A 13,668-nucleotide genomic window follows, 5' to 3' on the forward strand; every position below is an offset into this window, starting at 1 on the left:
TTCCAAATCATAGCCAATGCGTTTTCAAACAAACCGACATAGTTTTTAAACGCGGACCGCGAAGAGGACCCCAAGATGAACTGCTGCGCAAAATGAAATATCAAAATTACCGCTTCGGCTCAACATCGAAGCGGGGTAATGCGGGGTTCACATGCACATTGCCGATTATTGCTCCCGTTTGAGAACAGACAGCGAAAAAATTAAAAAGTCGGAGTAATATCCTCAGTTATCTGGAATGTCCTATCATTGTCTGAACGCAGTCGTTTAAGTTCGTAACAGATTCCTTCGGGTCGGGAATGGTCCAGATAGTTCGGCGAAGCACCCCGACAGTTAGGTGTGTCCCGTAACATTCGGGGAAACTCAGCCGATTTTGTCTAGTCGGATTACAAGCGTGACGATGTCGTGACAGATTCTGATGTATCGGATCAAAATCCTAACAATGTTCTGTGTTTTCTGGATGGTGTCTTGTGGAACGGGAATGCTCTGGAGAGATTTTGCATTGTTGTTTTTTTTCTGCCGATTGAGCCCAGATTGCATCCAGATCTTGTCGATTGCGAACCGTCTTTGCCGAAACTGTTCCGGAACAGTCCCGTTATTAATACGAAATTCGTCATTGATACTCACATCAAAGTTCCGACAATTACAGAATACAATACGACTGAGACCAGACAAAGCCGTTTGCAATGCGATAGAGCGGACAGTGATAGGATTACGTTCCGACAGTACCTGATCATCCCGAGTGTGTCGACAGATTCAAACGGATAAATTCCGTCATCGTCGGTTCACTGTCTGATCTCTGTCGGATTACATTCGGTAGAATCGGGACGCAGTCGTGACAAACTCGGTCGAATTTTACCATGCAAAAGATACACATCGGATTAGAAGCGGAGTGAGAACGGGATTATCGGGACAAATTCGCTTGGAAACGGTTGAATATCGACGCTTCCTGAACAATATCTGATTTAATAATCTGATTTTAATTAAAGTTTGAAAACTGTTATATATAGTACATAGTGTCCTTCTTTGTTGTTTAGCCAAACTAAAATAAGGAATTACAAATAATTTGGAGATCTTCTTCACGGTCAGGAGTCATTATTTTTACCACAAATATAACAATTGGCAAAATAAAGATAAAATAATAAACGCTTTTAAAAACGTCACTCGATATACAAATGTATTTAAAACGCAGAATTGAAGAAAAATAAAAAAAGATTGACATGGTTTTTAACAGCTACTTTCCGTGTAAGTTTGTATAAAATTATAATTTTATGAAGACATGTTCATCGAAGTATGCTTTTAACATCAAAGACAGTGGTGTCAAAATTCTATAAGTTGTGACGAAATATTTGCAAAATTGATCAAGTGTAACGATAACCACATTTCCTGATTTGGTTAATATTACAATCATCAAGTTATTATTTTTAATCAGAATTTAAACTGGAAAAGGGGAAGTAATTCTATTTTAACTCTGTATCGCGTCGGACAGGTAGGCAACACCCAGACTGGTTTCTCAGATGAAAAAAAAAGAGATAATTTGTGTTCTCCCAAGTCTTCGTTCGTCCTAAAAGAAATATGTTATGGTTGTTTATTTCTGTGTCTTTTTTGTTTCTTGTTGAGAGTCGTCTCATTGGCAATCATACCACATCTTCCTATTGGTATATTGTATTCACTTGCTGAATACTAACAAAGTAAATAGGATTGAGTCATCAGTATGATATTCATATGTTTCATAAATCATCAAATAAGATTTAAACTTGCATGTATATTGTCTGATAGTACCTTTGCATTTACTATTGATAAACCGTTTGCATATCAAGAACCACAACTGATGAAAAGAGCTAATATTCTTCCTTAAAATCCTAAAATATCAACAAAGAAAGGTAAACGAGACGTGCTGGCATTCCGTGCAACTCGACAAAGATCTCATCAGCAACACTGATTATTTATTTGGATCATACCAGCACATGCACTACTTTGAAAACCTAGCGGATCTCTTTTGTTACCAAGAAGGAAGAAGAAATAGATCTTATATAGCACTGAAGTTGCTGTCTTAAAACAAAAAAAGAAATGTAATACGTGAACGTCAATGAATTGTTGGTAAGATCAGAGAATTTATAAATTAATTATTAAGTTATATAATTGAGTATCAATTATACCTCATTATCAAAAATAACAGATGAATGCTGATACGGAGTTTAATATAATCATTGTTCAATGTTCCATGAAACCGTGGTTTTATTTGAAAAGGCGCATATTTTTTATTAAAGTAATTCAAGAAATAATTTTCAAAATATAACACCAGTTTTGAAACACACAATAAAGCTCAAATTTGTTCTGCTTTCGAAATTGGAGGTTATTTTCCTGGTTAGGGACGAATTATGTAAGCACTTATACTTTTGAAGTGGTTTATCAAACCAGAGACATATAAATACAGAGATTGGCAACTTATCGTTACGGCTATTACCCAGCGGTCAACTTCACGCGTGTGCACGAGATTTCTCGAGAGTAGAAAATCCGCCAAACTATCCGCCATATTGATTATTTACAAACAGCTATAACGTACAGAAAACAACCATATTATAATTAAATACAACCTATATCAACACAATTCAGGTAAGAATAACTTAAATTTATATAGAGGCATAGTTTATTTGTTATTTTTAGCCTTCTTTAGTAATATTTAATCAAATTATAGGCGAATTTATATCCCAATTCAAGAACCCCAAATTTTAGGTTCAGAACTCGATAAGCCTCCCGACTTTTGGAACAAAAATAAATAAAACTAAGCAATATTTCGAGGTTGTGCGTGTTTAAACAATGACATATAAGGTTTATAAAACGGTTTCTCCTATTATATTTGGACTGGGATAATCCTGAATAAAATTATCGTTTGATAAAAAAACGACTTGAATGGTTTCAAAATGGCTTCTCGGGGTCACTATTTAGCACAATGTCGTCCTATGAATAAAATATCACCTTAAAACATTGTTTATATAGGATTCTTGATATCTTACATTGTGACAAAGACAGATATGTCTATTCAAAATATATAAATCATGGTTCTTTACTCCCTCCCCCTTTTTATTCACCTTTATTTTTCAACATCTGCTATTGCTTAAAGATCCCAGATTCGTATGCATGCTTTATAACATATTTGTATTTTTGTTTTAATTGATTTGCAGATAAATAAGTTTAATGATGCATTAATTATAGATTGGTCATTTTTTGTCTTATCAAGCTTGCAGACATATCGTTTGTAACTAAAATTCTATATACATCCTTGGTAAGCAGCATGGGTTTTGATCGGTGTTGAAAGCAATGTGGCAACTTGCTGTCAATCGCTAAGTCATTTGGTCTCTGGTTGAGAGTTGTCTGATTCCCAAACATACAACATCTTTTTATTACATACATGACTTTAAATACTAGCATCGAAGACCCAACAGCATCTTTTCATGAACGATCCATATTGATTCAGGATTTTAATATTAAAAAGCAAATAAGACATATGATATATATATTAAAGTATGTACATGTACATTTAAGACAAATGTTATTAAACATGATGTAGCTCCATAAGTCGAAACCCTTCAATCCTCCTTTTATTAGTAACAATATTATTTATTTTTTTTAAATAAAAGCTCTGTCTACTTTAATTTGGTTAATCATATATTTATTGCAAATTATTGTTTCAAGGCTCAATTTGTTCATTGTACTACTACTACTTTTGTCTTGCATGTCTTGAGGATCGGTATTGAAAAATAGAGATATCTGTTCTCACAAAACTGCATATCATATATAAAGTTACAGAGAAAATATAAACATGCACGTGTTGCAATTCCGTTTCTATCTTTACCCTCATATAATATGAATTTACATTGTCTGTCAAATTTCCAATCCTTCTTGAGCTCTATTACAGATCCTGTTTATTGTATCTTATTAATTTGATTTTGTCCTGAACATGCATGCATGCAGAATTTAACGCTGGACACTAAAAGCGAGCATTTTATTATATTTATACAAATGCACATACCTTACTTTTTAAAGCAGGTCACATGTAGAAGATTTAAAATGTAACTTATTCAATACAAAACTGCTTGCCAGGTGATCAAAGTTAGGTCTGTGATATTTTCTTTTTATCAGATTGACTATATTGTTATAGACCTTATAACATTAAGATTTTTTGTAACTGCTACTCTTCTGAAAGTTTGGCAGTTCTATGTATAAATACATTTTTATACTAGAGGAAGATGTGGTAGGAGTGCCAATGAAACAACTCTCCACAAGAGACCGAACGACACAGAAATTAACTACTATAGGTCACTGAGCGGTCTTCAACAATGGGCAAAAGCCCATACAACATAGTCAGCTATATCTTGAAGGTCCCCAAAATGACAAATGTAAAACAATTCAAACAAGAAAACTAATGGCCTAATTGATGTACTAAAAAATGACCTAAAAAAATGTGTAACCCATCAACAAACGACAATCACAGAATTACTGGTTCCGTACTTTGGGCAGGCACATACATACATAATGTCTGTTTGGTAGTACATTCATGACATTGTAATTTTATATATATATATGTATGTGCGGTAGTACATTCATGACATTGTTATAAATGAAAATCAATTTTCACATATTTTAATTTAATACTCATGTTAATCATTCTCATTGCTGATTTAAAAACAACTTTTGCATTTTGTTTGTCAACCATAAGGTACATTTTTAAAACAAAATTAAGTTGACCTTAAATGATTGTTATAATCATGATAATGTACATGTGAATATTGACCTAAAAGAGAATTGTAAAAATCCATCATGTATTTAGCAACAAAAAATGCTCTTCACACATTTTGAGTGAGGATTTATATCCACACATATGAAGCTGTAAAATATTTTAAAAAATTGTTTTAATATCTCTTTGCTCTTGGAGGCTTAGTTCTTAGGACTGCTCTCGCCGTGAGATATATATTTATTAACAGTCCAGTCTGCACCAAAAACTTTTTCAACTACTAGTCCGAAGATCAATACTCTGACATTTTTCTTATTGGGCCAAACAAAGTTTCGCAAAAACTTACTAGTCCTAATGAAATTTTACTAGTCTGGGGCATCGAACTAGTGGCTAACCGTGCTGACTGACAGTCTTTTTTATTCATGGTATATAATCTTTGAGTTTATCACAGTATAAGCATACATTTTTACATGCTCATCTGAAAGAAGCATATTTAAAGAAAAATATTTTTGTGTTCTTAGTTGTTGTCTGATCAAGATTACACCATGTACATCAAATGTAACTTTAAAAACATTTCACATACTGTTTTAAATTTTAAAATATTGACATAATCAGAGTCATAATGTTCTTTTATTTGAAAATTAAAGCAATGATAATTAAATTACTAAACACATGCTAATCAGTTCTTAATAATGTTCTTGTTGTTAAGCTCCATTCGGGTCTTAATGCTGGTAATTCAAAAATCTTGATTATGGTAATAAAACTGTTTATAATTTGACACCTATTAATAAGTAAACATCCTGTAAGGTACATGAAGTAAAGATCAAACATTTGGGTAATCAGTAGCTTTATGATCCTTCCTCTTAATAAGTTATCTAACTCATGTAATTAAACCACTTTGACATGCAGAAATGTCACCTGTTGTTAACAAATTGATGAAGTCTTTCTAGTTTAATAATTAACACCATAAACAAGGTAGTGTGAATCCCTGGTGTTAGAACTTGAAATTTTTTATCACAGTGCAAAGTAGCCCAACATATCTTGTCAAATTGTTATGCATTATATTAAATATTATAAATTTTCTTGTTTGAAGAAGGAAATATCTTTTTGCAATTGCAGAGACATACATGCACCATTAAACCATTAAAATTAAGTACCAAGCCACTTTGACATTTTGTTTTCATAACAATTATTCGATCATTATTGATATTTGTTGAATAAATTTTAATTTCAAAGTTGCTTACACATAATTATTAAGTTCAAGAAAAAACTTAAATTATCTTTTCAAAATTATTTTTTTCTTGTTCAAAGAAAAATAATCTAAAAACTGAATTGTGACTTTTTGTCCATGACTTTCTGTCCTACATTCTAATATTTTGGCCATTATTTAATTTTTACATTGAAGTAAACCCATAAAACTCCATTTTAAACAATTACATATATATGACCTGGACAAGTAAAGGTAAAATTATGAATGGAATTCCTCTACTTCCTTCTTACCATGTTTACTGCAGTAAGATTTAAATTTGACTGATAACATCAACTATAATACATTTGCTTGACTTTCTAGCAGTTTTAAAAAAAAATCTCTAATTTTTTTAAATAGTTTTTTTATACTTCCACTGTCTGAGGTTTTACAATGTAGTTTGTGACTTAACAGGCTCAACTGACAGGCCATTACTATCTTATGCTAGGAACCGTCATAGAAATAAGGGTTTGGCATTTACATGACGGAATTGATGATTCTTAAAGTTTTTCTTAGGAAAGAATTAAAAACTTTTTAAAGGACATGTACTTTGGTCCTGGACTAATTATGAGGACTAGGATTTTTCATGAAACTAAGAGAATTGTTCAAATTTTATCCATGCACTCTTTCCATTTTTTTTGTTACTCACTGCCCAATTCTAAGGGGACTTAAGGTTGCACTCTGTCTGTCCATCTTGCAAGTCAGTTTTCCACGCTTTTTTTATTCATGCTTTAAGATATTGATTTGTTATTTGGTATATAGTTTCTAGCCTGACAAGTTACAGTTCAAATTTGAATTTTGTTTTCTTTGTTGTTTTTGTCCAGAGTTAGGGTCCCTTGAGCATGTTGAGTAGAAAATGCACTCTAATAATCAGTTTTCCACTCTTTTTTCGTCATACTTAAAGATACTGATTTGATATTTATGTTATATAATAGAGTTAACATGTATGACTATGTTTTGCCATGCTGTAATGAATGCTTGTTATAGTACCATGTCCTTTCACAAAATGGGATTTCCCAGGATTGGAACATTTTGAATAAGACAATGTTTTACATTCAATGTACATGTATTGTATCATATCTACAGAATATCTGATATATATACAAGTTATGGTCATTTGAAGAAAAAAACATGTCATGCGATGATGTTGATTGAAGTCTGTGAACTAAGTCTTTAATAATTTTTTCATATAATTTCAGAATGCCAAAAAAAAGACCCATCGCCCAGAGAAGGAAAGGCTATAAAGATAAACGACATAAATCAAATGTTAATTCAGATACAGAGTACCCTTATTTGGACCACAGCTATTGTGCCCACCCTGAATCTGATGACTATTCAGATGGTGAAAAAGCTACAGCTGCAAGTGCACATTATGAACATTCGATAATGGCTGAAGTTTTGAACACTATTGACACAGAAAACAATGGTCAGACATTATGCAGCAATGAGGTAGACATGTGTTCTAATGTAAGTGGAATAATTTTAAGTGATGTGCATAGACATAGTGATTGCCATCTACAAATGACAACAGTGCAAGGACAATGTGAAATAGAAACATCACCAGGTACATATGAGATACTTTATGAAGCATTGAGATGTAGTTTACCTGCACCGTATATGTTGAACTCTACAAGTAGTGATATTCAGATCCTATCATTTTACAACAACTCTGGAAAAACTATCATTAAATCTGCTATTAACATTTGTAGAAACTTTAAAGTAAATATAAGTATACATCAGATCACCGTGTCAGCTGACCACGAGATATGGGAAGGAATGCCATCAAGTTTCACCTCTGCTAAAGCTGTAGTATTGCTTTTGAATAAACTTTCAACATACAATGTTTGTATAGGAAATCCGGATGAAGAATTTCAAGATGTGACAGTAGTCGGTGCAGGTATCAGTCATCAAAGTTCACCTGGCATTGTTGCATACAGAGAGGGTGACTTTTGTGCATCTATTGGAGCATTCACATACCATTCAACAATACGATCATCATCTTGTTGTTTGCTTGTGCAACATAACCGTTGTAAGACATGCTCACAGTATAGGAAGTCTTTGAAGTTAAGAAAACAACGTCTCAACCAACAGGCAGAAAACAGACAAAAGCAAGGTACAGATCTTATGCATTCAACTTATAAACACAAAGACATGTCAAGGGAAATGTTAACCAATAAACTGCAACAACAAAAGAAACATATTCAGACACTAGACAGTGAAATTTCAAAGATGAAACGAACAGTTGAAAGAGACATTCTTCAGAAAGGTGTCACACTTGGTGAAATTCAAAACAATGAAGTTAAAGATTTGATGGCTACTTGTCAGGAAGAAGTATACAAGGCATATCCGGATGAGAATTCCTTTCAAAGACTATTCTGGGAGCAACAGATGAAGTTTAACGGGTCTGGTAATGGAATGCGATGGCATCCAATGATTATTCGCTGGTGTCTTTTTATCCGACAAAAGTCTAGTAAGGCGTATGATGCAGTGAGAGAGGCAGGGTTTATAAATTTGCCTAGCACCAGAACATTATTTGATTACTCTCATTATATTAAAAGTGCTACTGGTTTCCAGACAGATGTTGTAAAGATGCTGAAGGAGGAGGCGGCCAAGATTGGACTGTTTGATGAACAGTGGAAGTCGTATGTTGGTTTATTGTTTGATGAAGTAAAAGTTAAAGAAGACCTTGTATATGACAAGAATACAGGAGAACTTGTTGGCTATGTAGACCTTGATTCTGTGGGCAACCAAATTCTTGAAATTGAAAAGGTAACAAACAATACATCATCAAAACTTGCTAAGTTTATGTTGGTTTTAATGGTTAGAGGTGTGACAACTTCTCTTAAGTTTCCCTTTGCTGCTTTTGCAACGACCAGCATTACAGCAGACTTCCTATATCCGATTATATGGAAAGCAGTACAGATATTGGAAAGTTTTGTTAAGTTGAAAGTACTTTTCCTCACGTGTGACGGTGCTTCACCAAACAGAAGATTTTTTAACTTGCATAGATTAAATAATGAACTGGTGTACTACACTGTTAATCCGCACGATACCAGTAGAAATTTATACTTTGTGTCTGATGTTCCCCATCTACTGAAAACCACCAGGAATTGCTTCAGTAATTCGCAGTCTCACAAAAATACAAGACGTTTGTGGAAAGATGGAAAAGACATTTCCTGGTTACATTTAGTTAGACTGTTCGAGGAACATTGTGAACTTGATTTGTACAATCCATGTCCAAAATTGACTCGAGGCCATATTGACATGACAGCTTTTAGCTACATGAAGGTTAACTTAGCAGCTCAAATTTTAAGCGACACAGTTGCAAATGCTCTTGAGGAACTGTATGATGAGCAAGTGTCAGAGACAGTAAATTTTATCCGTAACATGAACAAATTTTTTGATTGTATGAACGTCCGTAGTCTATTTGAGAGTCGCAATAAAAGGAACCCAAATCTGGATCCTTACCGCAACCTACAAGATGTGCGCGTAAACTGGCTGAAGACAGATTTCATGAACTATTTGAGCACATGGAAAGATTCTGTGGTAAATCGTCAAGGTAATTTCACTAAATCACAGCAAGCTGGGATGCAGCTAAGTTACCAGACATTGCAAGGGTTGCAAATAAGTGTGAACTCCATTACAGAATGCACAGAATTTCTCCTGAATGAAGGTGCTCCATTTGTTCTCACACACAATTTCAATCAGGACCCTCTGGAGCAACACTTTGGACATTTACGACACAAAACTGGAGCCAACAACAACCCAACAGTGTATGAAGTAAGAAATATAATGACCCAAATAAGAACAATAGGAGCCCAAGCATTAGCACCAAAGCGTGGAAATACTCAAAGAGGCAACATAAACAGAGTTATTGACAATACTAAATTGCCACGTCGCCGTGCAATTATGTTCTAACTGTCTTTTGGTAAAATTGATTATGTGTAATATGTTTTAATATTGTTTAAAATTTGGACAAATATTTTTTATCAATGTAATACTCCAATAGTCAGTCAACCTTCAATACTGTTACGTGAATGAGGGACTTATATTAAATCCAAATACACCCCCCCCCCCCCTTTTTTTTTATGCCACAATGAAAAAAATTATGGTTGATGGCACGCGCCTTCACATGCTGTTAAGATCTGGTAGGAAAGATTTTTTTTAGTGCCCACCAACATATGTTCAATGCATGTATGAGATAAGCATACAATTCAGGAAAAAATCTTTAAAATTGGAACAATTTGTTCAATAACTTAAGGCAGGTCTTTATGGGGTGGCTAAAAATTCATTTTTTGTAATGAAGAGAAAACTGAAGATGACCTTGTTAAATAAGTGTTTTGCTCAAGAAAATATGTATACTTTACATGTATACAAATGTATATAATTCACTATATTGTATTTATAATCAAATGATGTACATAATATTTTTTTAAACATATTATCTGCTTATCAGAGCAATACTGTCAGAATTAAACATTAATTTAGATTACTCTACCTACATATTCTGCTAAAAGGTGTTGGTTCACATGTCTCAATTTAACCCATTACTATATAATGCAATCCTGCAATTTTGTTCCCAACATCCTCCGAAAGAAATAGAAGTTAGAAGATATTTTTTTTATAGTTACATCAATGATGTAAAAAGGTTTGGATAATTTAACTCTGTTGTATTTCACTTCTAAATGGTGCTGTTCATGATGTATAATTTTCATATACATGTATATATATTTTCTATGTATGTTTATATAAATGTTTATCAGTGTTATCAAAAAGTAAATTGATCAATTTATTTACATTTGTGTTTGTGTTTTACCTATTGTTAGCTTTGCAAAATACTTTCCTGCAGACTGAATAGGTTTTGCTCATGATGAGGGAAGCATGTTGGTGTGCTTTTGTAAAATAAGACACATAAGAACGGGTATGAATGACGATGAGAAAATTCTTAATGACAAAATATGGTTGATGTATTAGCAATTATAGGATAACAGTACGACCTTCAACATAGAGCATAAGCTTACACTTGTATCAAGCTTTAATTCAGGGCTAAATGGGCCATGGCTTTGTATAGTACATTTTAACTTCAATTTAAGAATTTAATTGTCCTTTTGGTATCATACTGTATGGTTGAACACTACATATATATGTATGGATAAATCTTAATGTTTGTATATTTTATTTGCTTGGTTGCTGTCTTATTGGTGAACCCCATACATCTTCATATACATGGACATTTCAGTTTTCATTGTATTCAAGTTTTTTTGTTTTAAATAATTCTAGTGCTATTATTCCAGTATAGTTTTCGTGTAATGAAACCTGATAATCTTGACAGAAAAGAACTACACTTTTATCTGAATTTACAGTAATCATACATGTATACTGATTTATTGGGAATTATTCATATTTTCACAAGAAATTTGCCACGATGCATAAACAATTAGGATCAAATTTCAAACATAGAGATGTTTTAATAAGACGAGAAACAATACTTTTTCAATCACCAACCACTTTAACATTGTTTGAAAACGCAGAATAGTTCCTGCTACACAACTTATAGCTAGTATACATATGATTGTCAATATTTAACATAAATTAAATTGTTGATCAATTGATATGACTATAAAAGTTTATCTAATTAGTAACTTTAGGTTTAAGCACTTGTCGTAAACTACTTGAAGGCTTGGAAGGCTTTTTGGCATTCTGTTTGTTGCTTTTAGCAAGTTTTCTGCGATGAAGTTTACTCACTGCATTTCCACGAACAGTTAAAAACACATTTACAATGTCCTCCATTAAACACAAAGTATTGTCACTGGCTGGAAAAAGCTCAGAGGCATAGTGCTTCACCATGAATGCATCCATAATCTTTTCTTTTAGTGAGTCTTTACAGAGAGAAGATGCACTTAAATTATCCAAATTTACACTCTGTCTTACAATAATCTCCATGTGACGGACCAGAAGATAAAAATTATCAGTTGGAAACTTGAGACCACCACGATCTTTCTTAACTGTCCATGATTTAAATTTACTTAGAAATGTTTTGGTATCTGATGATTCTTGCAAACTTTGAACACACAATAACTTTTCTTCTTTAAGACTTGATACTTTCAGTTTATTGTATCTCTTATGGAGTGCCTGAATGATGAACCCAGCAATATAAAACAATATTTTCTGGTCATTATCTGTAAGAGAGTTGTCAAAGGCTTGTGTTTGCTTCATTTTTTTGGATAAATGTTCCTTTAGGACTTGATTCATCAATTCGAGCAGAAATGTCTGTACAAAGTTTGTTATGACTGAGGAGTCCATAAAACCAAGCGATTGAAAGAGGGTGATACCACCAGTCTGTAAAGTGTCGCTTAAGCGTATGCGGTGAAAACTTGAAAAAATGGTTTCCCTGTCAGCTTCAATGGTGATGCTTGCATTGTCTTTGAATATGGCACAGAATGCAATGAAAAAGAATTCCTCAACTTTTGGCTTATGCTTTGATACCTGAAGAATGGGCAAAAAATCTGTTGATCCAAATAAAGCTATCATAGGGTCATCTTCAAGGGCTTTAAATGTTGACAGGTATGCATTTGGAAAAATCTCATCTATGGATATCTGGGGAGTTGAAGAGTGTGTATTTTCTTTCTCCTGTACATGTACAAGTACGTCTGGTTTATTAGCCTTGTGGTCTGTTGCTGAAAAGTTAAAAAAATGGTTTATATTTATTGGTTTGGATGATTTCCAGTGGCAAATATTACATACATATTGACAGCCACATTAAATTTTTGTTCTTTTATATTTTAAAATGTAAGTACTTTAATACAAATAATTATATATATTTTCCCTTTGTTTAAAAAAAAATTATTTTCATTAAATGTTTTCATAATACTTTGACCTTATTTCAGTTATTTCTTGGGACATGGTTTATTTCTTTTTAAAAAGATCGAATTTATAAAAAAAACTTTCTTGTTTCATATTTTATAAATAAATTTATAAATAATTACGTTTTCCTTTAATTGTGTTTTACAAATAAATTTCTATTATCAGATTTAAAAACATTTTAATGTTGTTTTCCCTTCTCTTTAACATTATTTATAAATATTTCTTGAAAAACTAAAAACATTTTTTAATTCATTTTTGGAGCATAATTTTTTTCTAAAACAAATGCGTCCTTGTTAAAAAGATGAAGAAAAAAAAAACATTTTCGCCTAAATTACCTTTCAATTGTTTTCCATGTTGTCTTGAAGTGTGTCCACGGAACCCAGAGATAGATTTCAGAATCTTGTCACAGTCAGGACATTTGTAACCATCAGTAGCAGTTCCATCTGCACTTAAATTCTTGTCAATTCCCTTGACCTTTTTTGGGGGGTGCACAACTGTCTCTAGAACAAAGTCGTCGTCACTATCTACAATTGGGTCAGTATCTGTGTATTCCCCTAACAATATATCTAAATCTAAATCGTCGTCCCATGATAAAAAATCTGTCTTGGACATCGTGAATAAGACAACAACCACCAAGCATCAATTTTAATATAGATATAAATATTGAGATAAAAGTTAATTTTAAAAGGGGAAATTCGCTTGCTGACATCTTTGACATTACACAGTAATTTCCTGTAAAGGTAATAATTTTCAATATACACACCTGATCATGGGACCCCCTAATTAACAGACCGATTAATGCTACATGTAAATATTGTCATTATCA

General features: G+C 32.8%; 1 protein-coding gene across 1 annotated transcript; it reads left to right on the forward strand.

The window, feature by feature from the left end:
• The first annotated feature begins 7,188 nt into the window (after positions 1 to 7,188).
• Positions 7,189 to 10,039, forward strand: LOC143070596 (uncharacterized). Its single transcript, XM_076244835.1, has one exon. The coding sequence runs from the start codon at positions 7,365 to 7,367 to the stop codon at positions 9,894 to 9,896; it is 2,532 nt and encodes an 843-aa protein (XP_076100950.1). The 5' UTR covers positions 7,189 to 7,364; the 3' UTR covers positions 9,897 to 10,039.
• Positions 10,040 to 13,668: the final 3,629 nt, after the last annotated feature.

Source organism: Mytilus galloprovincialis, chromosome 4 (assembly GCF_965363235.1).
Source record: "Mytilus galloprovincialis chromosome 4, xbMytGall1.hap1.1, whole genome shotgun sequence".
NCBI classification, from domain to species: Eukaryota; Metazoa; Mollusca; class Bivalvia; order Mytilida; family Mytilidae; genus Mytilus; species Mytilus galloprovincialis.